Source organism: Acipenser ruthenus, chromosome 13 (genome assembly GCF_902713425.1).
Source record: "Acipenser ruthenus chromosome 13, fAciRut3.2 maternal haplotype, whole genome shotgun sequence".
In the NCBI taxonomy this organism is placed as follows: Eukaryota; Metazoa; Chordata; class Actinopteri; order Acipenseriformes; family Acipenseridae; genus Acipenser; species Acipenser ruthenus.
Window position 1 is genome coordinate 32,742,342 of NC_081201.1, and position 26,871 is coordinate 32,769,212.

General features: G+C 40.2%; 1 protein-coding gene across 1 annotated transcript; it reads left to right on the top strand.

The window, feature by feature from the left end:
* Window positions 1–3,247: 3,247 nt before the first annotated feature.
* Window positions 3,248–6,507, top strand: LOC131696878 (E3 SUMO-protein ligase KIAA1586-like). The gene is made up of 2 exons (XM_058985164.1): window positions 3,248–5,406; window positions 5,787–6,507. Exons 1-2 carry the CDS (start codon window positions 3,718–3,720, stop codon window positions 6,285–6,287), a joined length of 2,190 nt encoding a protein of 729 aa, XP_058841147.1. The 5' UTR covers window positions 3,248–3,717; the 3' UTR covers window positions 6,288–6,507.
* The last annotated feature ends 20,364 nt before the right edge of the window (window positions 6,508–26,871 follow it).

Sequence of the window (26,871 nt, forward strand, 5' to 3'; positions counted from 1 at the left end):
GTTTGGTTACAAAGGAAGGTGCAATTGTTCAACAGAGTTCATTACAGAAAGAACACCCCACAGTAACTAACCTGGGTCTAACAGAATATGGATCTGCTATTGCAATCCATACCTTTTCACTGTGTTTATAAGATCACTTTCTCCCATCGTTCATAAGGCTGTCCTCCCTCTCACCAGCATTGACAGATGAAGAGCCTTAAATAAAGAAATCCATGATGTCGTGTGCAGGTCCTGGGACTGGTGCTAATTGAAAACAAAGCTTTCTGTTGGAGAGTAATCGCCCCTCTTCCCTGGAGCGAGGGACACTAATAGTGGCTTTCTGTCCTCTGCTCCCCTGGGGTCCGTACATCTTTCATGCAAGCCCCTATATTTAGTGAAGACACACAAGCCAGGATGAAATTGTCTGGAGACAGTAACATACCTGCTGCTGGTCTTTCCACAGGGGACTGACAGGGATGCCCCTTCTTACTAGTCATTCATTATTCATTACACATTATTTATTATTTATTAACAGATACAAGGGCACGTCTTGAGGAATGCAGGAACCCCGCTCCTGTCAGGGGTATCTGTGTCTAGCCCTAGAGAAATGGATCAACAGTAGAGCGTGGATATTACTTCCATTCCTCTCGGGTACTAAATAGACATTTGATTTCTTGGTGAAATTGCAGCTTGATAATGAAGAGTTTCTGAACCACATTCCACAAGGCACGAATGGAACTGCGTCAAGCCAGTGATACCAAGATATTTTGGTAAGCAGATGCCCCCCCCCCCCCCCCAATTCTGCGTTTATTCATCTGTCCACAGTACAGGAGGAAAGCAAGTGTACAGCTGTTCACTCATTTTGTGTGAATGGCAAGTGAAGGATACACCATGAAAGTTCACTGGGTCCTCTACAGTAGTTTTTATTATAAAGGAGGATGGCCTTGCGGGTGCTGTAAGCACAGCGCTCCCTCAATGTTCAGGGAGTATTCTGTTCATGTAACAAGTACAACGGAAGTAAATGGAAATATGTTTAAACCTACAGCTGAACTCTGAAAATATGAAAGCAGAACCAGCGATTATCCACAAACCGATACAGTCTCGTTGATAATCCGAAATTCATGCATGTGCAGTATAGGCAATGTTTACTGTCCTTATTTTCTGGGCTGCCAACTTTCTGTGATAGTAAGGTCAAATATGAAGATCTCTTAACACATGTTGCACAGTATAAACACCTGTATGGTCTTTTTAAATGTGTGTCTTTCTTCATGCATCTAGCTAGCTAAGGTAACACAAGCAGACAGCCCAGTGATGGATATTTATTAGCAGGCATCACAGGGTGTCAGTACTTGCAGGCTCCACTGTATAGATGTGAGTGCATCACGACTCTCTTACCCTCTGACCTCACTCACTGGCAGGGTCTCTGAGGTGAAAGCCTATAGCCTGTAGCCTATATCTATAGATCCATATATCCGCTGCTGGCAGCCATTAGATCCTTGGGGGCTGCTGCTTCAGATTCCTCTCTAAAGACACATTTAAAACAAATCTCAATTGGCATCCGCTTTAAATTGACATCAGAGGTCAGGCAATCGTCTCAGGTCTGTCTGAAATGCATAGCAAGGGACCCAGAGTCCCTCACCACCCCAGCACACCCTTATAAAAGTTCCACACAGTTAAAGCACATCAAAGTGTGATAAAGCGCAGTGAAAGCATGGTAAAGCACCAGCGAGGTATGGTAAAGCCTATTAAAAAAGATGGCAAACTATGGTAAATGCAAGCATGTGGAAAGCATGGGGAAGAACTGCTAGATTAATGTGCAGGTTTATTAGTGTAAACTTGTAAATATATTGTAGGTACTGCTGCATAAGGACAGCAAACACTACCTTAGATATTTGAGAGAAAAAATAAGCAGCTGTATTATAATAGTTTAGGTTCAACTGTGTAAAATGCAAAGCCTCCCACGCTCCAGCGCAGAGCATGTGAGCGGAGTGGAGCGCTCATAAACGTCGCTCCTCGCTCTCTTTCTCTTTGAAACCGCTCGCTCCAAGGCTTTTATGTCCCAAGTCTGCTCCGGTGATTCTAATTCTGCAGCCAACTCCACTCACGCTCAGCTCCAACTGCTCGTGTAAATAGCTTCCAAAATGTAGAGATGTGCGAACCGGTTCCTTTGAAATCGGGTTTCCGGGTCCTGCTTGGTACCGACAAACCGGATACAAATATCAGGGATCGGGTTCCAGTGAGTACTGTTATGTTTTTAGTAAAATGGATTATTAAAACAAGTTCACACTTCTCTAAGTTCACACTTATAAAAAAAAAAAGTCTGCAAAATATTTATTACAGCAATAACGGGGTTTTTACATTTGTTTTGTTTTTAATTATATTTATTTCCCTGGATTTATAAATATATGAATCTCACTGTTACATGAAGTGATGAAAATGCTTTGGGCAGAGTGAATTTTCTGCACCTCGATAGGATCATTCGCAAGACAACCCCAAGCCGAACACTATACGATTTCAGCTGTCTAAAAAAGGGATCCTAACATACACCGACCCTTTTGCACATACCATGTGGTTAAATATTTTTAAAGCACACAATGGCTTTCACTGTTGTAATAAAACTCTTATTGTGCAAATTGGATATTATTGATTATTTTGTTAACTTTATACATGGCGATTTCATAGATTGCACAATATTGTCGGAGCATCGCAAAAGCTGCATCGTTTATCATATCTTATATGTATAGTGTCAAATGTTTTGCAAAACATCTTTTGGAGCGGGAGCAGTGCCAGAGGCTTTTCGCGCTCGCGCTCTGCACAGGCACTTTAACCCCTCCACTCCACGCTCCTAGCAAAATGGTCCCGCTCCACTCCACGCGCCTAGTTAAATGGTCCCGCTCCACTCCACGCGCCTAGTTAAATGGTCCCGCTCCACTCCTCGCTCCACTCCGCTCACATGCTCTGCTCCAGCCTCATGCCTCGTGTCTTCTTTCTTCAGTTAAACTTTCCTTCCGTGCCCATCGCTAACCCTGCCCTATAAATAGCTTGACCGAGCATTCAATTGACACTAATTAATTGAAGCAGCATATTGCGTTTTTTAACACCTGTTTAGGCATGCCATTCAAACTGTCAGAATATCTTGGAGTGTCTTCCAGCCATCTGTAAACTGGATTGAACTGTTTATGTGATTTAACTTCTTCCATGTTGGACAAATGGTATAGTTTGACTGGGAACTTTGTTATATATACAGTATATGGTACATTCAGGGGTGTAGTGGAGCCGGAGCGGGGCGGAGCGGCGCTCCGGCACTTTTTCAATCCATGTTTTTCAATTGCAAATGTTCACATTTATAAATACATATATTTAAAATATTTTCGTGTTCGAATTTTGTCTAAACACTTGTAGTAAGCATTGCCTGCGGCTCTGTGCCAGCTGTGCGAATTTGCGACAGACAGACAGCTAGCTATACGTTTAATAAAGACAAGCTGTCGGCTAAAACATCAAGTAATCTGAAAAACGATGTCACCACAATAAGCAGCACAGTTGCTGCTTTTGATTGGTCCATTATTATGCCATTAAAATATGCTGTCATTCCAGTTTTTTTTTTTTAGCAAATCAATTTTGAAAGTGATGTTGCTGACAACCAATCAGAGAAGGAGGCGGTTCGTTCCTTGGCCGTAACTGAGGTGATGATATTAGTAACGGTATTAATAATAATAAAAAACAACTCGCAAATCAAAAATGTCTGGTCTCGGAGGTAGTAAACGAACTCGTCAAGAGACTTTGATACAATATTTTGGCAATAGTAGTAAAAAACAGAAGATCGTTTGTTGTACGGCAGAAGCAGAACCTACAGTGGAACCAGAACCTACAGCAGTTGAAGAAAAAAGCGCGGAGAAACAGCCATGGCCAAACATCTGGAGTTCTGAGGTATGGGAAGAAAAGAAACAACTTTACACTTTCCTTGACTGTGCGGATGGTAATCTGGGCTGTCGTGTTTGTAGACGTGTTTCTGCGCTGTCAGTTTTGAAAAGTCAGGGTGTTTCTCTGTCTTCTGAGTGGAAAAATTACAGTGTTGGGTACAATGGAAAAACTCGAGAGCAACAGCTACGATCTTTGAGAAAAAAGATAGCTGAACACAAGAAATCCAGCGCTCATAACAAGGCCACTGCATTGTTACAGCAGAACACAGAGGACATTATTGGGAAATGTGTTGACAGTGCAAAAAGGCGAGATCACGAAACTACCTGTAAAATATTTTCTACTGCTTACTACCTTGCAAAACAAAATCGACCCTATTCTGATCATCAGGCCTTACTGGAACTGCAAGAAATAAATGGTGTTAATGTGGGAACTGGTCTTCATTCCAGATACAGCGCCACTCAAATTATCAACCACGTTTCTGATGAAATGGTCAAAAAGGCCTGTGAGAGAATAATACACATCGATGGAAAAATTGCTGTGTTAATTGATGAATCAACAGCTCTGAATGGTTCCCCAGCACTTATTGTGCATCTCAAATGCGAGACAGACAAGACACGTGACCCTCACTTCATGTTTTTGGAGTTAGTTGAACTTTTTGATCAGTCAGCTGAGTCCATAGTGTTAGCGCTTACTAAGTGTCTTCAAAAACACGGGTTTGACCATGCATACTTACAGAAGAATCTTGTTGCATTTGCAAGTGACGGTGCAAGTGTAATGCTTGGGAAAAAATCTGGTGTGGCAAAACGAATTTCAGACATGTACCCCAACATTGTTGTCTGGCACTGTCTAAATCACAGACTCGAACTTGCAGTTGCCGATAGTGTTTCTGAGACTACTGGCATGAACCATTTTCATTCTTTCATGGACAAGCTATACTCAGTCTACAGTAGATCAGCACTAAATCAGCAAGAACTCCGAAATTGTGCGAAGGAACTGGATGCTGTCTTGAGGAAAATTGGTCGTGTACTGGATGTGAGATGGGTTTCCAGTTCGTTCAGGACTGTCTCCGCTGTGTGGGAAAGTTTTGAAGTTCTGTCGACTCATTTTAAAGCTGCCGTAAGCTCTAAGCGGACTTCTGCTGAAAGAGCGACATACAGCGGTCTACTGAAAAGGCTGTGCTCGCCAGAATTTCTCATTGACCTCGGAGTTATGTACGATGCCTTATACGAACTTTCACTGCTGTCAGAGATTCTCCAGAAACGGACTACTACATTGGTTTATGCAGATAAAATGGCACGTAGAACAGTAAGGATTTTTGAATCCATGAATGAGAATGTAGGTACAAAGACTCTTGAAGCGCAGATAGCTGCCATGGAAGGAACATTTAAATCTACAGTGCTGACGTCGAATCCCAAACATGTAAAAATAAATCATAAACAATTCCTTACCAAACTCGCCAATCATATGAAAGAACGACTTTTTACAACCACTGCATCAAATGAGAAGGTATGTTCATAAACCTTGTACAGATTTTTTTAATTTTAATAGCTAGCCTAATTGTTTGCAATTAACGAGCAGAGGGGGGCGTTAATTTCAGTTTCATGTGTAGTATAAAACTGCAACTGAGAAGTATATACAAATAAATTATAAACATCTGCACTCCTGTCAGTCTCATCGCAGGTGCATAGACTAATGTAAATATAAGAATAGAAAAACACTCCCGCACAGTATATGTATTCTGCAAAATCTCACTTTTATTATTTACTTTATTTAATCCTACTCAAAACTACAAAACGCATATATATATATATATATATACACAGTTAAGGTTTCGAAAATACATTTTAGAAATGCTACCATTAATTTCAAATAGCTTATTCTTTCAGGCTTCTTCCGAGGTGAATTGCCAAAAATATGAAAGTCTTCTTTCTGAGCTCTTGGTCCTGGATCCACACCACTGGCCTGCAGAACTACCCCAGGGTTATGGCGAAAATGAAGTTGAAAGATTGTGTCGGCGCTTTCAGCTAAATGAACGTATTATCAAAAATGCATTTCGAGATTTTAAGGAGAACAACGGAAGAATTCCAGATGATTTAGCTCCACTTATTAACTGCACACGTGTGATCCCGTGCAGTACTGCTGAATGTGAAAGGGGATTCAGCCAAATGAACTTAATTATAACTGATCAGCGTTCCAAAATTTTAATCAAACATGCTTCAGCCTTAATGTTTATCAAGCTTCATGGACCCCCTTTGAGACAGTGGAATCCAAGCCCTTATGTGACCACTTGGTTGCGACACAATCATCGATCCGCAGATGACAGCCGTACACGGGTGGCAGCTCCAATTTCCAGCGACTCCCCTGACGCTCTGTGGCAGTTCCTATAGTTGACTAAAAACAACCTGTGATTGGTAAGTGCAACTTTTAATTTTCTATAGAGAGGGGAGATTTTACAGAAATTTGTTAAGTAAAATATGTGTTATATTATTATTAAAAAAACCCCGATTAAATCGCGTTAAATGGAAAGTGGGCGTAACTGTTAATACCTCGTTAACTATTTAATTGATTCTCATTGGGACCGCTCCGCTACTTTTTTTTTTACCACTACACCACTGGGTACATTAGATTAATCAAGTAATGTGACGTTATCACTGCAGCACTATAAAGCAGTTGCAATTGCAAACAGTCTACCACAAACAGGGAAAGATTTAATTGGAAAGAGGCAGTGGAGGCACGCCGAGCAGGTGCCACAGGAGCAAGCACAGCCCTGTTGGTTAGGCTGCTCCAAAAGTCATCAGAGATCAGCAATGGCAAAATGAAGGGAAAGTCTGAATGAAGGCAGTCTGTGATGGACAGAGAGATAAAACGGTATGTATATAGAGAGAGGGAGGTGTGGGAAGACATGATATAAACCATGGAGTGGCAGATCCCTGAGCATACAAGCCTTTGCTCACGAGTGGAGTAAAGTCTGATGATTGATCACTTGGACCCCATTATGAATTTTGTCAACACACAGCTCACTTGCATTAGTTTCATAGGTTGATGGATTACGTTTTAAAGGGCAGATTTGTGTAGAAATGATCGCAAAAGGCAGATGAAATTCGATTCTGAGTTCTCTTGAAAGCTGTGTCAACCTGTAAAACACACAGGTTTACATATAAACTACTGGACCTTGCCTTCCTGTCCAGACTTACAGAGCAAGACTTTAACTCAGCAGGGAAGGACCAATCAGGAGTTTACTGGTAATGACGTCACATTGTGTACTTTCAACAGTCAGAGAAAGGGCTCAGTAGAAGGGGGGGTGGGGAGGGGGGGGGGGGGTAGGGGGGTTTAAAGGTTCTTGATATGAATTCTTAGAACAATATTGATTTGCAAAAAATAAATGCCAGGAACTTTTTGAAAGATCATCGCTGCCAGTGTATAATCTACTCTCAGGCCAATTACCATCTGATGATTTCTCCCTGACCTTATAATCACAAGCGCTGATTATCCCAGGCATCTAATTTCATTTCCATTTCTTTATTTTTTTACTTGCAGGGGCTGTGTTTGTTTTAAGCAGCTTGCATACCCCTCTCTCTCTCTCTCTCTCTCTCTCTCTCTCTCTCTCTCTCTCTCTCTCTCTCTCTCTCTCTCTCTCTCTCTCTATATATATGTATATATATATATATATATCTGAGAATCTGTGTTACAAAATAATGTATCACCTAAATCAACCAACCATCTGCACAAATAACGACTCAAATCATGGGGAAATGATGTGTTTTTCACCCATTAGTCTGGTAACCGGCTGTGTCGCTGCTACATTACTTAATTAGGTTCATCAGGCTGGGTAATAGTGACGATTTTTAATGTCCAAGAAATGCCATTTGCAACCCTCTGCTGAATTCAGCTCTCCTAATGGTTGCAAGGGTTTTTTAAAGAAGTGTTGAAGAACAGGCTTGAGTCTATTGGAATAACCAGGCCACCAGTGCTAGTACTTGATAAGACCTGCTTTTTGAAACCAAGAAGTTTTTGAAGTTCACCAGGCCCTTTCTCTGACCAGGCACCAGAGGAGATTAACAATGCTCTAATGCCTCTCCCTTTAAGAGGTATGCACCTGCCTTTAATAAATCTCTCGTTTTTTTAAGGTTTGTTCTGGACTGGCTGATGGAGTTGTGCTCAGTTGGAGAGAGTGAGAGCTTAATGAAGAAATCAACCAATCACTGTTACTGTTCCAGTTAATCTTATCCCATGTGCAGATGTATTTCTGTACAAAAGGCATCATTCTAAAATTATTAATTTCATTTTTTGATGCTTATTTTTGAGTTTTAGAATTGTTTTTTTTCAGGGCTTTCGCTTTTTATATACTATGAAACTATTGTTTTCAGTTACTTTTCAAAATGCTTGGTCACTGTATCGATAGTAACTTGACAGTACTTGCACATTTAAGTTGTACCTTCTTTCCTTTGCTGTCTTCCACAACAAAATCCTTATGGTCACGTGTCTAGGCATTTTTTTACATTTCGCCACAATTTACAATTCTGTTTTAAATTCTCCCTGTAACTGTAATATATCTTGAAATCCCGCGAACAATCTCGTTTTAAATCTCGCAAGCAGAGTCTCCAATTGAAATGTAGGAATTTGCTGCCACTCAGTAGTTGGGGTGGGTTTATACTATTCAGACGAATCAATGATAGATACAAGTCAGGAAGGAGGGACATTGTACAACTGCATTAGGAAAGGTAATTTTGTTTTTGTTTTTTTGTAGTAGGAAAATCAGAAGCCCTAGTTATAATGCATCTTGAGTAAGGTGTATCTTCTAAGAAACATAATTTTGCACAGTTGGATCAAACTGCCTGAGATTACATCTCTTCCATACAATGTGGTGCTCAAGAATGTTGTGGGTGCGTTTTGTGTCGGCTGATTTGACACCGCTGACAAACTCATTTTCGAATCCAGGTCTACGGAGGTAAAAGGCAGGAGAGGCCAGTGAATTAGGATGGATTCAAAAGCAGGGTGTGGCTTGGGTTGTGGTGTTTGGCTTTGTGTACACCCCTGCATCTCTTGATTAAATGCTGCTTATATTTTGATTTTTATTCAAGAGAGAGATAGTGTCTCTGGCTGGCTGGAAGAGAGCAGGGCTTAATTATATTTCTGATGGTATCTATCTGGTGCTTACCTCCAATTAATTCATCTCTTTAAGAAGTTCACAGCCCCGATTAATCAGTCAGGAAACCTTTGACTGTAGTTCAGATAGAGAGAGGTAGGGATGGAGCTAATAGAGAGTGCATTGAAGCTGTAGTCAGCGAGGTTTTAAAATCCTCTTTCCTCCCTGTTATAGCTTCAGTGGCATTTTTGTACAGCTCCTCTTATCCTTGTGTACCATTAAATACAGTGCAGTTGCAAAAGACGCAGCATTCCTCATTTCAAAACCTGACTGGGGTTGCTGCATTGTAACTGCACCACCATCTGTGCAATCACTGTTGTGCAGTATAATTACAATGTAGAGGGAGACGTTTAATAAAAGCAGCTAGAAGGCGATGTACAAAGTTGCCAGGATGTAATCGAAACATCGAAACAAAGAATGAGGGAAAGGCAACTTAGCGCTGGAGGAGCACTTGGAGTAAATTGAATGCTGCATTTTTGTAACCCTACCAACTTGCTCTGTAAAAGAGCCGGGACTATACAACTAATACCCTTCAAACTACTTCAATATGCACGGGCAACACACCACGAAACACATGCGAGCCATTCACTTCGCCTTTTCAAAATCATCTCCCATAATACAGGTAGTTTGAACAGGGGCTGAGACGTCAGGTTCTAGTTAGAAATCTCTGCTAATAGAATTCTAAAGTGGGGGGGAAAATAGAATTCTAAAGTGGGCGGAAAAATAACACTTTTTATTTGTTTAATAGTTTCAGCTTCGCTATGCTTTCCTCTCCTCTCTCCCAATGTTAACAGACACCCTACACTTGATGTATGAACTCAATTGCCAGGAGTTCATTGAAGACGAGAGCAGAAAAACACTTCCCCATTATCTCAAATGCAATAAACTGGACTTGTACATTTCATTACGAGAACAAGCAAACACAGACAGATGCCGCAGTTCCGCAGGGGAGTATGGGTCACATTTTATTGAATTTGCAGAGAATGGATGTAAACATCCAGATTGTGCCTGGTGCATTATTTAAAGCAGGGAGAACATCACATTAATGATTCACTAAAACGGCTTGTTCTGGCTAATTATCTTTGCTAATTATACCAGACCTGTTCAACTGGGTTTGTGTGATAATCGGCTTTCAGCGCATTTAATCCTTAACAAAACTAACACAAAAAAACATAAAGCAAGATTTTCAACAAAAAAAGGAATGAACATTTAAGAAAAAGAAACATGCAGCCTAAGTTGTGTTTATAAGCGGTTTCATTTGATACTGTAGGCGGTCAAAACAAACAAACACAAAATACAAGCAGCTGGAGCCCCGCTGGTTTGTGAAGTATTGCGAATATCTAATCGACAATTACGTTTATTAAGTAAATCTGTAATTACCATGAATAAACATGTTTCTGTGGAGAAGCTTGGTTTCTTTTTTCCCAGGTGGAACAATTATTACTATAGACAAAATCCTGCAACTTGAAAATACGAAATACTTCAATTGCAAAGATAGTTTATTCTTGCTGATCAATTTGTATTGATATGAATGACCATGTTGTAAAATTGACCTGTACATATACTGAATAGTGATTACTGAAAAACATTCATTATCTGTAGAAAGCTGATTGATGAGAACATACAATAGAGAAATAATTAGGTTAGTTCTGATGAATTTGAATAGAGCTGTCATTGATAAGGGAGACAGATACCGAGGTATACAACTTTGTCAAATGTTCCATCCAGTACCTTCATCACAGATACAGAGCCAATACCTCCCCACTCAGAGTTAGTGCTTCTGATTGAATTAGAACCAGCAGATAGTAATCCACGAGACTATTAGAAACCAATGACCCTGCAGCAATCAATACTGCAAAGGTGCATTAGGGACTGACAGAGATTGAAAGAAAGGGAGACCGTCATGATACATCTCTCAGGCTATCTCATTGTCTCTACCTTTCTCTGTCTCTTTTTTCCTTTCCCTCTAGCTCTCTGAACCTCTCCTCCCTCTCTTTCCTCATGTACCTCTCCCCCCCATTTCTCTCTCTCTTTCTCTCCCTAACTCCCCCTCAGCTCCAGAGACCTTGAATATTGTCACTTGGTTGTTTGATTCCAGTTCTCACACTTATCCTCCCTATTCCCTATCTCTCTCTTTCCTTTCCCTTTCACTATCATTTTCTCCCTCACTCCTCTTCCTCTCCCCTGTCTCACACATTCTCCGCCTCAGTCTACCCTCCCTCCTCCCCCTCCCTCAGATTTCTAGGCTCTCCTTTGACAGTAAAGTGTGATACTGTGAACGGTGTGCCCAGACAGGGATAAAGTCTGACCCCAAACTGTTAACCGAGAAAGCGTGCAGTAGCCTCTGTGCCTGTCCCTCTCATGAATGCACTTAAGTGGCATTAGCCAGAGAGGAGGTTCCTATCACTTCACATCACCATTGTTTTAAAAGCTGTGCACTAAATTGGGGGGAGGGAGGGGGTGGTCAGCTACCATCTCCAGCTGATCCTCTGCAGTTTACACAGATAGACCTCTTAAAGAAAAAGCATTGGTTCAGGAGTGCAGGTTGTCCAGTGAAACTTGGGGAACAAGACTCGAGGAGCCTCCGAATGACACAGGAGACAGCACCCTGGTCTGCCACTGTATACAACAGGGTTCATGTCTGGGTTGGGAATAAGCTATTTTTTAAAGCAATACAGATAATACATTTACTTTGCTTTTGTATTTTACAATTTTGTTTTCTTTTTTTTGCTGAAGAAATTGATATCGATAATGAAAATGGGTAGCACAAATATTTCACTGTCCCATCAGATAAACATCAACCCCAGTCTTTTGTCGACAGGTATTAAATGAAACCAAACAAGCCTGTTCATCAATGCGCTACTTTCACAAGCAAAGTGAAATCAAAATGATTCGATGTCAAGAGGATAAAAGAAAGGTCAGACAATGCAAATGATGTTGAAAATGCAAACGATTATGAATCGAAGCCAATGTTTCCAAACAAAAAAGATTGATGTTATAAAGCCAACAGCAAAGATCATTCTTTTTTTCTTTGGTGGTGCTGTTCGGTGGGGTAGAGTTCACTTCAAAGGCATGGGTTTGGAGGGCTGGAGGTCTCCCATCTTTTGTAAAGATCTATGAAGCAGAATTAAAGAGAGCTGGAGGTCTCCCATCTTTTGTAAAGATCTATGAAGCAGAATTAAAGAGAGCTGCCTAAGGATTAAAGAGGGGGTACAAATTAGACTCTGTAAACAGCTCCTCCTGCTTTGTTTCATCAGCGTCGGACCTTGTGAGAGAATGCTCTGACATGCTCTGCTAAACCAGCCACCCTGCTCACTAGCTGCCTTTTAAGTTTTGTCCCTGTGATCTCATGCGTACCAGGCTTAATGTCAAGGGAAACAATAATAATAGTGCAAAATAAACTGCAGGTAGTAAAATAGCCAGACACCCAGAACTTTAAACCCTGGCTTAGCATTAGCAAGTGTCTTTTTGTGTTGGAGCTTTGGAAATATAAATTAATTATAATATACATAATTAAGGTGTAGGTGGTTAGACAAATGTTTCGTGCAACAGTGATGGAAATAAATCTCATTTCAGAGCAGTTTGAATCAGTCCAAGATTTACATTCATTCTATGAAATTAATAATAATAATACTAATAATAATAATAATAATAATAATAATAATAATAATAATAATAATAATAATAATAATGACGACTCCCATTGCATAGCAGTTTGAGACAGTCCAGGTCTTACATTCTGCAACTTAATAAACTTCAGTACAACAAGCTGAAAATGTGTTCCATATATCTAGGTGTCAACTTGACTGAATAAGGCCAGATGATATATTAATAAAAATACTGTACACTGAACGGCTGTCAGTACTTGCAATGAACTCACCCTGGGAGCCGACTGAGTTGAATAATTTAATGACAGGCTATCTGCTTTAATTGAAACTGACAGACAGACAGACAGACAGACAGACAGACAGACAGACAGTGTTATGAGAATGGAGTGGAGGACAGGCAGAGGATAGAGCAAAGATAGGGAGAGAGAAAAGGGAAGAGTGAGGGAGGGGAGGTAGGAGGAGAGAGAGACAGGGAAGGGAGAAGAGAAAAGGGGGATAGAGGGAGAGAATGAGAATGGGTAGAGAAAGAAGGGCAAAGAAAGAGCGAGAGATGGGGAAGTGAGGAAAAGGGGGAGATGCGAGAGAGTGTGATGGAGAAAGAAATGGAGAGGGGAAAAGGTGAGGAAAAAACTGGGAGAAAGGAGGAGAGAGAGAGGGCAGGAGGATGTAGAGGGAAGGCCAAGCTCGAGTCATATCACACAATGCTGGGTTCCTCTAAAGAGACAAGCCCCAAATAATGGTTGCTTTTGAATGCCATGCAACGCGTTTAATTGCTTTTGGAACCAAATATCAATTGATATATCGGTTGATATAATTGAGCACTCTCCTAATTAAGAGGCCAAGCATTGGCCAGGACCCTGATTGGAGCATGGGCGTGACGATTTAAGAGTGGGCGGGGAGTAAGAGGGGGTGAGAGGTGCTTTTTATATTTGGGGATTTGTTCAACCTTGGTCATGGTTTTAGGTTAACTGGCTAACATGGAATCTCAGGCTTTGATTTAAAGAGGGGGGGTGTTTGGTGATGGAGAATGAAGTTGGGGGGGATGTCAATGCGGGACTGGAGGGTGGGAGGTGATGGCAGGGGGGTGGTGTTGTGGGGTAAGGTAGAGGGGAAGGAGGGAGGGGGCATGCTTTCGGGAAGCTGTGAAATCGGTTGGTGGATAATAGGAAAACAAATTGATTTTGACAAGTGTGGAGTGGCGGAAGTAATGTGCTCTTTTTTAAAAAGGAGAAAGTGCAAATGAAGAAATACCATGAGATAACAAGGGAGTCATTGGGGGGGCGCGGACGGGGCGAGGAGCAGGGGAAGGTTGGCAGGCTCTTGCTTGTTTGCAACAGTTTTGGAACAGTTGAGTTTTTTCTTATCCCGATGCATTCATTCAGGTGCCTTTCACCTGTTTCTTTTCTCTTAAGTACCAGAATGCAAGTTAAATGGAGTACTTATTTGAAATACTGCATACAATTGTTAAACAGGAAAAAAATGTATTTCTGGAGAAAGACAGTGTGATTGTTGGTTATGGTATGAGAGCATGTAGCTTGTGGGCTTAATAGAATTTTCTCCTGTCAGTGGAATGTCTTGGGTCCTATGCAAGCTGACGGCATTGCTGTTAAATAACCCCATAGTAATAAAAATGAATGACACATTCTAACAGAGCTATTGGCAATATACGTTTGCTAACATGCACGCAATTAGAACTGGAAACAATCCACATGCATTAGAAATATCTTAAAAGCATTTGCACTGGTGTTCACTTGTAATATAATGGAAATTATTCAGGATTGCTGAACTGCAGTTAAACAGATCACTTACAGCCAGCTTCCCAGACAAGACTACAGGACACTTAGGCGCTGACTTCGACTTTACGTTGTTTTACAACTAAATAATATGACATTATTTGTTACCATTTTGAAGAAACACTGGGTATAGTGAGATTGTAAAGATTTCTAATGGGATTGCAAAAAACAAACAAACAAACAAAACAAAACTGGATTGTTTATAAGCTATGTGATTAAATTCACGCAGTTGTAATATGTGAATTGTCTAGTAGGTGGTGTTGGCGTATATATGTATCAGTGTCCAATTGGAGTGTTAACCCGACTTTCATGTGAAACTATAACAGCAAAAACCATCAAGATTAATTAAGTTTATATATATATATATATATATATATATATATATATATATATATATATATATATATATATACACACACACACACACACTGCAGTCTTGGACCCAAAAAGCTGTTTAACAATGTTTGAGCATTATTTGAAGATAATATCCTTAAGCACAGGTGTCGTTGTCCATCAAATCAACAGTACGAAGGTCACTCTTGAAATCAGGACTTGAATGATGTATTGCAGTAAGAATACCTCTGTTAGAAAGGGGAACAAGACTAAAAGGCTAAAATAGGCACAAGAACACAGAAATTAGACTATGGAACAATGGTCAAAGGTGCTTGTGCCTTCTGCCAGTTCTGTTGTCAATTCAACGCTTGTCTTCTTTCTATTCCTTAAGGATATCATCTTCAAGTATTGCTCATCCTTGTTAAACAGCTTTTTGGGTCTTCCATTCCTGGGTTTGTCAATTACAGATGATATTTCTCTGTACTTGTTGATTATGATTCGGATACCACACCTTGAAAATCGAGTTATTTCACACAATGTGTTTCCTTCTTTATGCAAGTCAAGGTTGTTATAATAGTAGAAAACACTATTGGAGGCTTTGTGTAAAAATGTTGATGCTGATAATGCATCAGAGTAGAAAAATGCAACATGTCTAAGACTTTTGCACAGCAGTGTGTGTGTGTGTGTATATATGCAACAACAACAGGGTGCCTCTTATTGTAAGACCCATCATTTTGCAGTTTGAGTAGCCAGAATCCTCTCTCCCAATCTCTTATACACTAAGAGACACCCTACACACAATTATCAGCTTGTAGTATTCTTGCCAAACGTGATCAATCAGCCTTTAATCAACCGTTAACAAGCTCACTAACATGTTATCAGACGTTGTGCTTTTTAATGATGAATGAATATATAGTGACTTACAGTATTAATAAACTGTTTCAGGCGCTCCTGCATTGCTGTGGACATTCATTTTAATGAAGAGGCTGCTGGAGGCAGTAGAGCATTGTGGTGAGATCTGAGAAACCATTGCAATGAGGAGATTCATATCTTGTCCCCCAAGCTGAAAGGTTGCAGTGTTACAGGATCATTTTTATTGTTGCTTAGAGATGTTTCCCATGTATTTTTTTATGCACAGTATTTTTGCAGTTTTACCATGTTTTGGTTATAGTATACATTAACCATAGTTTGGTTTGCCCTGTTTATGCTTTACCATACCTCACAGTCCTTCATTACAATGCTTTCCCATGCTTTACCATGCTTTCGCCGCTTTATTACAGTTTGCTGTGCTTTTACTATGATAAACTTTTAGGGTAGTAAACCCTGGTAAACTACAACATGCTGGTGCATTAACTACACTATAGTGACATTGCAATTGCTCTTCAGTTACAGTGTTTAATACATGCACTTACAACATCATGATACAGACAGGACGATAACTTACTTCAGTTCATATTGCTAATGTATGGAGTCCCATCCTGGCAATCACAGAATCGTGTGCTGAGTACATGTAGTAAATATCACTAAATGGTCACTGCACTATAACTATGTCTAGGTAATGTATATAACGTATTTTGAATTGTTTCCCATTTTATACATGCAGGGAACCATTCTGTCATAATGAAATGGAACTGTAGAAACTTGTGTAATAATTATTTGAGAGCTGTGTGAAACGTTTACAGCTGTCTCTGTAATTTAATAGTAATTCAAACAGTTACTGATTTTTTTTAATGAATTACAGGGAAACTCTGATGCAAGGTACTGCCTTGGGACCGTAAAAACAGTATGTTATAACCAAGGTATGTAATACATGCACATACCTGCCAAATCAGTACAAAAATCAAAAACTAGTACAGTACTAATTGATTAATGTATATATACAATGTATGTAGTATAAAGGTTTATTACAGAAGAAACAATATAAAATGATGTAACGTTAACGTTCTGTATTTTAATTATTTAATACAGTATTTCTATGTAATTAATGTACTGAATAATACTGTACTGTAATTAGTAAAATAAACATATTAATAATAAAAATACAGGTACAGTAATAATTAAATTATAGAATAAAACTAATAATAATAATAAAAATAATATGCAAGTCAATAAACATAACCATACAAACTGTCGGTTCAGGTACAGTACAGTAACCATTGCCTGTATGCTATTTTAAGAAGTCTTTTAGGCCCTGGCCAAATTAGCGTTTAGAACCTCGTTATGGGTTCAAAACCTGTTTAACAGTGCTTAAATTGATTTCATCCACACTAAACATGGTTCATTACTGAGTTCAGCAACCGAGTTTGAAACCTACTCAGGAGGTCATCTCGAACTCGGCTGTCGGCATAACTGGGTTAGATAAACTGGTTTAACTGTAATCTGGACGTGAACCGTGTTCGAGGCTGGTTACATAGTATCCTTCGATATCCCCTAGTGCTTTGCGGTAGCATTGCCATAACCCCCCCCCAACCCCCCCCCCGTTTATATGAGACGAGCCGGAATTAAAATACAGGAGGATTTATTCTTGTCATATTCCATTGGTACAGTCAGATATGCTAATATACTGCAGTACACAAAACTTAAAATGTGTCCAAAACACTTTTTAAATTATCTTAGATCACATCACATATTAGCAAGTTAAATGTCTTTATTTTGACTTTTAATTAAATTAAAGATTTTCCCTTTGTGCAAATGCAAATCAAATTTATTTACTAAGGCATGGGCATTTCCTCCCCCATACGAATTATTCCCCTTTAGATTACTTAGGCACTTTCTCGTAGCTCCTCTGTTCTGCTCCCGTGTTCAATGAAAATAAACAACATTTACGGGGGGGGAGAACGTGTATACATGACAGTGGTTTCTGGGATACAGTCATCCAACGAAGTGTTTTTCTCAGAAACACATGGGTTAAACTAACTCGGTTTCATTACAGCAATATAGACGCTCAAAATCGGTTTTGAACTCGGTTGTCGATTATTTTTTTTTGCTCTAATGTGGACAAGGCCTTAGACGACTGCTGTTTTTTAAACGTGAGCGCTTTGACAACATAATTCTGACTGCTTTCGTCCCTTTAAGATTACTCCGATAATGTACAGTTTGTCCTTAAGTGAAACTGACCATCGTTTAGAGCTGGCCATGATAAAACTGCATAAATTACAGTAATAGAGAGCAAGAAGTAGGCCTACGAGCACGCAATTTGCGCAGCACATACCACCACGTGCCGTCACGGTGCGTGCGCAATAACAAGAAGTATGCACTATCAAGAGTACGTACTAAAAGGAGAATTTAAACAGGATTTAATACGATTTTATTCGGTTCCACGATACTGGTTCTTTATATCAGTGTGTACGTTATATCCGTTGTAAATGGGTTTGACTATATATACAAATAAATAAAACAAAGACTAGAAGCAGTATATTTTAGTATGATTTAGCAGTATCCGATCAGTAACTCCTAAAAAATCACTGCTCTACAAGGTACGGTTACACTGTACATGTCTACCTGTGAGTGAAAAACAATTATAACAATAATAATTTAAGTTACGTGCACTAGCCATTTTTGCCCTGTTTTAATATTATTATTATTATTATTATTATTATTATTATTATTATTATTATTATTTTTTTATTTTTTTTATTTTTATTATTATTAGTTGTTTGTTCTGGTGTGCAGACAGTAGCTATCCCTATAATAATTATTATATTTTTTTCTGAAGTGTTCAGTACAGTACAGTATTATCTGCCGGGGTTGGTTGGTGCGAATCCTTCACCCTTCCACAATCTCAGCTTCATACATTAAATATTCGAAAGCACAACACACAGGGGCCTCGTTCAGAATCAAAGGTCGACACTCTGTGTTTAATAGAAGTGTATCCGCTAACAGTCGGTCACAATGACTCGTAATCAGAAAAATAAATTGGGTGCCCAGGTTAATTAAATCTAGGTCAAGTGTGGCCTACTTGAAAACTGGTGCAGTGCGAAGCCAGGGGCCTGGGTGCGGGACTGAGGCCCATCACTCAGCGCTGTAGCCCGGGGGCTCAGAACTGCTCCTGACAACCACGGATATCATATTAACAACCCTCAGTCTCGAGATTACAATATTCATCACGCATTACCAGACTTGATTTATTCAGAGAGCGCTTTCATTATTGCAAACGAGGGGGTTTCATTAAAGCGTTTTGACTACATTATCTATTTTAAAAAAAAAAAATATTACCTATCCAGACCTGGGGGAATAAGAATCATTGATGTGACATGACGAGACTTTTGAATGTAACATATAAAATATGTTAAAAAGAAAATGTTATTCTGGAGACTTTTGGCCCGGGGCACCCAATGCAAATTAGAATTAATAATGAAAGGAGTACAGACAACAAAGACTTGACCCTTACATTATGGTACATTCAGGTGCACCTTAAAATGCAGTGGTGGGGTCTTTGGCAGGTCCTGGTTATCCCAGAACGAACACATTCAAGCACACACACACAGGCCTGTTCACTTTACTATCTTAGCGAGGACATCGCATTGACTATCGTTATGTCCCGTCCCAATTGAAACCTATAGCAGCACTTAAATTAGGCAGAGTGTGCAGATTCTGCAATCAGAATGTCAATGAGAAAACAAACATTTAAACTGGGTTCAGCGTCAACGGAATAAAAAAATGAACTTTTCTTATTTAGATTCAATGATGTTTGTCAATGTTCGAGGGCTACCTGCAACCAAATCAAGTGCATTTTGTCTTGCACTTATTGTAGATATGGCACAGCAAAGAGTGAACGAGGAATACACTCTCAATTTAATTAGAGTTAGCCACCAACACTTAACATACATTATAACTACATACAATAATTCTGAACACCAAGCCACAAAAACTCCACATCAGATGAAATTACTGAAGAGGGGAAACCAAACTATTGTTGCCCCTTTTTTTTCTTAAAGCAGATTTTTGGGGGAAAGAGCTACATCTATGTGAGCACCATCATTTGTCGATTGGGGTAAACCACTGGGTTCAATGCATGTTGCAACAGTATAGCAGTGTGGATTTTCATCGTCGCGATCGTGTTGTAGTTGCATGTTGCCAATATCAACTACACTTTGTTAAAGTACCAGAATTTTGAAGCCTATGCACATCTTTTAAGTCTCTTAAAACATTCTTAATTTACCACATTTTTTATTGCAGTTTTCTATACTAGAAAATTGAAATAAATGCACACACACACATGCCAAGCTAGGCTACCCCTCCTCCTATTTTCTATGCACTGCAGTTTTTCTATCTAATTTCTTAATGCATAGGTGGGGTGGAACCCAAAGGTAATAAATCTTTATAAATCTTTATTACCAATAGAACTCGTTTTCGTATCGTAACCAAGGTCTTGAAATCCATTTTATGACCTCTTATTAGAATTGGTGAGATTATTGCTGCGCTGAAGATCATTTTTTAGAACTAAGAATATGCTGATTTTTACAGTAAGTGTAAACAGTTTACATTAATCTGCTGGGTACTTTATCATTTTCTGTGTGCTGAAGGACAGTTTATATGTGTCTGCTGGGTACATTCTGCTCACCACACTGGTAAAAACGTACAGATCACCCCTTTCAGGTATTTCAGTGCTGCAAGTCTGCGACCCAACATGTTTTGTAAAGGGTCACGTGAAAGAGCACAGCGATGTCAAAAACATGTGACTTGGAGGAAAAGCAGTGAACGGTTATTGAGAAGGAGAGACAAAGCGCACTGGAGTTCTTGTAATGGGGAAAAAACAATACCAAACATTTTGTTTTTATAATTCATTATTTAGCGTTTTTTCTTCACCTTTTTATATAACTCTATAAAAGAAATGCTGCGTCACAGAAGTAACTGCTTGTAACTAATTGCTGCAAAAAAAACACAAAAGAAATACATGTTGTTTACTATAATGTGATTAGCTATTTGTTATTTCAACTTTGAGTGAGAGCTACAATTAAAGATGGAGGGGGCGACTATTCCAAAGCCTGGTAAAGATAGTTAAAAAAAAAACACAGCTATGCAGCCTGGAGCGAGGAAAGTGTTATGAAGGAGAGAGAAGGGTGTGAGGTCAAAAATGCAAAACAAGAAGCTGGGAAAGATGGTGTAGTAAACTTTCAGGCTGGGCTGCAGTTTGAAAACGAGAAGCTCCAATCCTGTATTTAGTCATGCCTGTTGCATCTGAATGCCAATTGACGTGGTGGCCTCTGTGACAGAGCTCGGAGCTTGGGGTGCTGAGAGCTGGGACACGCATCAACCTGTGTCCTGTCAGAGGACCCTCCCAGGACTGAGCAAGAGACAGAGAGAGCAGGCTCACAGACAGACAAACACAGAACCCCCTGTTTGTGCCAGTCAATCAGGCCTGTCTGCCCCCTCAAGACATCCCTCCTTCCATCTATCTCCTTTCATTTAGCTCTCCCTTCCTCCTTCTATATTCCCTCTATCAATCTCTCCTTCCTTCCTTCAATCCATCTCCCTCCTTCCCTTCCTACCGCCTATCTATCCCTTCATCTATCTCCACCTCTTTCATTTCATCTATCTTCTCCTTCCCTCCCTCCCGTCAGTATTGACCTGATCATGCCCTACCTTCTTGCCATTCCATTTATCCTGGGTATGATTCTGTCACTCAATACAAGCAGAGTGTGGCATTGTGCTGAGTTATGTGCTGGTGTTTGTTTTGTGATGCTCATATATATACAGATATATATATATATATATATATATATATATATATATATATATATATATATATGTACTCTGATATCACTGTCTGGGGACTAGGTTGAGACCACTGACCAAACTCATTAAACTAGTGACCAGTCAAGCCAGAATCAAACCCAGGCCTCCAGAGGCATTGTACATAGCTTTCTTTATAGCACTTAACCTTTAATATCTCCCAGCAGCACTAAAATTAGTTTCATAGGACGAGGCACTAAAATAATAGTGATAGTAAAAATAAAAAAGAAACCTAAGAGAATTATACACGCATTCAGGACGTCTCTAAATGGGATTCAGAAAAAATCGCTCTCCGTGCAAGAGGCTTGATGGGGGGGGACGGGGGGGGGGGGACTGTGTTGGGGAGCTGGGATTTGGTCTTTCTAGACAGAACACGCTCCACCATGCATTACATTGGTATCTTCGCTCCTCACCTGCGCAGTCTCAGTCGGGCACTTTGCCAAGCAAAGGGCACGTCCCTGCACTGAGCCGAGCGCCCTGGGCTAGTGCTGACTTTAGGAGCAGTAGTGTGTGATGTGTAAAGGGTGAAATGAATTGGTTTCCATTTCCATCATTTCTGCTGTGGGTGTAGGGGGAGGAGGGGAGGAAGGTGTTGGAATTATAAAATACTACTTGCTGTGCTCTGCTTTATCTTCCACTGAGTCATTTTTTGATGTCTGACTCTCTGAATTTCTGAATTTTTTTTTGAGTACGTATAAATTCCTCACTGTTGAGTGTTTAACAGTTATGGATAAAGAATGAAAGATACCACTGTCTGGCATTCTTTACATTCATAAATGGCCATCCTCCGCAATGGCAGTCCAAAGCATATTCTTAATGATCGTCCTAGGGGTAAAAATGATTTAGCTATGAGGATCAGTTTATGGAATTATTTTATTTATTTTAGGAAAAGGAAAAAATAATCACTTAATTCAGACATGAAGTGCTTGATTCTCAAACTATTTGTAAATATGATACAATTGCTTTTTTTCCAGTTTTCATTTGAATTCTCAGACTTACTGGTATCTGGTAATTGTTTCTAAGTTTGTATTCAATTATATGCTAATTCAATGACATGCTAAGGAAGATTCTGTGTGTAATAGTTTTTATGTTTTGCTAAATCGTATGGATCTACAGTAGAGGCTCGAGTACTATATTGTACTAAATGTAAATTCAGTAGTTCAGGACAAAACACCAATCACAAAATACTTTGATTTAAACTATTTATTGAAGAAATGCAGGGTATGCTATAGCTGTGGAAGAAATAACAATACATGACTTACGTAGATACATTAATTTGGCATCAAACCTAACTTGGTTTGAGGACTCACGCCTGGCCGTGAGGACGAGGCAGAGACCCCAAAAGAACAAGCAGGTCTCAATGCAGCAAGTAGGAGTATTAGCTTACTAAGGGACTAGCCCTAATGGGGGTTACCAATACTAAGAGCACATCTTAGAAAAGACATTTTTAAGATCTAAGATGTTTGTCCTGATGTAACCTTGATAAGCCCCAGAAGACCAACGACCTAGCTGCTTAGTCTGGAGCTCCGTGACGAGAAGCTGAAAAAGCTGCTCCGATCCTGAATGAATGAGGAGAACTGCTTGGCTGAGAATCCGGCTCTGGAAAGGATCTGGAAAATAAACTAATGCCGGGAAACGAACAAAGGGTCGGTAGCTGAGGCACCCTGAGAAAGGCAGAGTTGAAGAAAAGATAGACAGGGATTCATAGGGGCTTACATGGGATTTTCATTTAAACAGATAGATTAGGGATCCCTTTCCTTCATGATCAGTTTTACTTCTTTTGAGCAAGAAGGTTAGTGCATCAGAGGAGAGGATGGATAAGTCAGAAATGCAGGGGTAGATATGAAGGTTAAATTTATAAGAGTGTGCTGTAAACTCTGAGTACCTCAGAAACCCAAAAAAGACTAGGAGGAATAGAGCTTCAAGAGTTTTGTCTAAAAACTGTGTTGAGTAACCGGAACGAATAAAGGAGATACACTGGGAAAGTATGTCAAAAGTGATAGGTAGGCAGGTTTGGGGGAAGGCGATTCTGACCGTTGAAGTCCTTTCAGAATTAGTGAAATCTGAGAGTTGCCAAGTGTCAAACTAGGGGAACCAAATAAGAGTTTGTGAAAAAGAACTGGATACCAGCAATTGATACATTGCAGGGTGCGGGGAGCAATACCGAGAAAAGCTGTCTTGGGCTTGCAGAACCAGAGGATGGCTCACAGGAATATCAGGTCTGAACAGAGAGGAACCAGAGTTGGCAGCAGGTCGGCTTCTGGAGCAAGTTATCTGAATTTCTGAAATTGTAAACGAGAAAGAGAGTAAGCAATTAGGTTTAGGTGGCCAGGAATGTGTTGGGCTCTGAGAACGAACTGGTGGCAAATAGCTAACCAGGTAATTCTTCTGAATATTCTTCTGGCCCAAGAGGACCCCCAAAGAAATACGGCTACGGCAACTCACACAATGACAAGGACTGTTCAGACAAGGGAATGGCACTGAATTCTTCGGGCCATGTAGCAGCAAACCATTTGCCCTTGTAGTATCCTCTGAAGCCGAGGCAAGGAGCTGCATCTGTAAAGAGTTGAATATCTTTGGAGAGCAAGAGGCAGTCATCGTAGAAAAATGTGATTCCGTTCCATTCTTTCAGCAAGAGTCTAGACATATAACATCATTGAGAGACTCAACAGATGGGATCAATTGGAGAAGGTAGGATATGAAAGCTCTTCCTTGGGGAGTTATCCTCATGGCATAATTCAGATGGCCAAGTAGAGACAGGAGATCACGTTTGGTAGGAGGAGGACCTGCATGGAAAGTAGAAATGATAGATGTGATGCAATCTATTTTTTCCTGAGGTAGTGAAGCTGAAAAAGATTGAGAGTCCAGAGTGATGCCTAGAAACTCAATAGAAGTGAGTGGACCCAAAGTTTTCTCTGATGCTAGGGGGGACACCAAAATTTGAAAACACAGATCAGAGAATGGTGATGTTCTGGGCAGGAGGAGCATGAAGAAAATCAATGAGGAGAAAGTCATCCAGGAGATGCAGCAGGAAGGGAATGCGGTAGTTGTTTAGAAGAATCCAGCACAAGGCTTCTGACAGAGTGTTAAAAATCTTTTAGCTGCTCCTACAGCCGAAAGTCAGACGAACCGAAAAAAGAATTTGGAACGCCACTGTGCTCCGAAGAGGTGCCATAGAGCAGGATCTATGGGCATGATCTTAAATGCATTTGAAATGTCGGCCTTGGACAACCATGCATGTCTCCCAGCGACTTTGATTAATGAAATTGCATGGTCAGTTGTTGCATATTGTAGTGAAAAATCTTCATGGGGAATTAAACTATTGATGCTGGGAGTAGAGGAGTTATGGGGAGCAGAAAGATCAATTATCAGTCTCTTTTTGCCAGAATATTTTCTTATTGAAAACTGTTGAAGCTTTGCGATTGTCCAGTCTTTGATGTCTGAAGCTGGAGCCGATCTAGTAGACAGGTGGGAGCCACGGCGAACAGGAGAGTGACCAGAATGTTGGGCTGATCTGCAGCTACGATGGAGAGTAGGTGAGGGATCCGATGAAGGAGATGGAGAGACGGACATCTGGACTGAAAAGGCTGGAGTTGGAAAAACTATAGATCGCAGTTGCCTTTGAGTAGATACATCTGACACGGGAGGAGCTGGTTGAACTGAAGGAAAGGATTTCTGCTCTGGGGAAAGAGCAAACAATTCATCGTCCGACGAAACGGAGTCATCCAGAATGTTCTCCATGACTGCGAGAATGAATGAATCGAAACGCATATGAGGAGTAAGTGGAGAGGGTATTTACAATGCTTACAGGTATTAATTACTGACGTGTAAATTGAATGATTCAATTGGTGACGTCGAGATTGGTGCATGCCCCTCCTCCCGAACTTTAATTATAAATTTCATTAATCCAAGAAATATTGACCAGGCCAGTTACTGTTTTATTATTATTCATTTCATTTATTTATTCTATCTCTTCCCACATCACCCCCAAATCAGTCATCGCCATGATTATTCCTGATCTTTGTCTAAACCCTGAACAAACACTTGCTGTATTATCCATGTAAATTTAACGTATGCTCACAATATAATTCTGCAAACACTCAGCGATCCCTGTTCTCGTTTTAGCTGGCAACATCTCGGCAAACACAGGAGATTAAAAAGCACAGAGCAGGGAGGGGAAAATTAGATGGCTTTTCTAGTTTTGCAAGTGAATTAAATTGCCTGCAAAGCAGCTCTTATTTATTTTGCTTTTGATATTTTGGTTTAAGGTGGATCTGGTGACAGTCACTTTATTTTTAAGGAGATACAGAATTGTTTTCCATTACAACAATTTTAAACAAACTCACTGTGTATTGAGGGGTGGGGGGTCTCACAAGTCATTTCCAAGCTGTCCTCATGATGGAAATTCCACCTTGCTCAGGCTTGCTCAGGCTTGCTCAGACAGAGACTGTGTCGCAAAGGGAGAACATTCTTTATTAAACATACCAAACGCCCTGAGAAACAGTAATGAGTAGAACTCTTCTCGTCCAGACAAAAAGACAAGAATGGTTATTATAAAACAAAACGGTATGGAGAAAATAAATCTTGACTTAGCACAGAGAGTAGTACAAGAGGACACGAATGGAAACTGAGTAACAGAGAGGCACGAACAGCAAGGGGTGCGAGCCAGGACTGAGCCTCGATGGGATCTGTGAAGAAGGAAAGGATACCAAGCAATAGCACGTCAGGAGACGGCTGCAGTCTTGTTTATCGGCGTTCTCGTTTGTTGTGGCTATGTCCCCTGATCTCATTGTCAAAGAGGTCACACACGGACAGCAGTTGTCAAGCAAGCAGGTTACAAAACCAGTCATCCACTTTATTCAAAATGATTACATCGAAAATGATATTGCACGGCTACAGTACAAGAAGAGATTATTAAAAAAAATAAATAAATAACAGCAACGACGAACAGATTCTATTATTATTTTGTTCATTTAGCAGACGCCTTTATCCAAGGTGACTTACAGAGACTAGGGTGTGTGGACTATGCATCAGCTGCAGAGTCACTTACAATTACGTCTCACCGGAAAGGCGGAGCACAAGGAGGTTAAGTGACTTGCTCAGGGTCACACAATGAGTCAGTGGCTGAGGTGGGATTTGAACCAGGAACCTACTGGTTACAAGCCCCTTTTCTTTAACCACTGGACCACACAGCCTCCTATAAGAATTAGAATTGTCTGGTTGATGTTTCAACAATGATATGGCCGTAGGCACGGATTTCTTTTACTTTTGCCTTTTTCAGCATGTAATCGTTAATCCTTCAGCAAATTTGGCATGTGTGTTTTTATCAGTTTGATGGTTAGACTTGTCTACTATC

Excerpts from the sequence above, each read along its gene's own strand:
- LOC131696878 (XM_058985164.1), top strand. The coding sequence starts at position 3,718 with ATGTCTGGTCTCGGAGGTAGTAAACGAACTCGTCAAGAGACTTTGATA. Across the intron at positions 5,407-5,786 it reads CCACTGCATCAAATGAGAAG|GCTTCTTCCGAGGTGAATTG; the intron begins GTATGTTCATAA and ends TTATTCTTTCAG.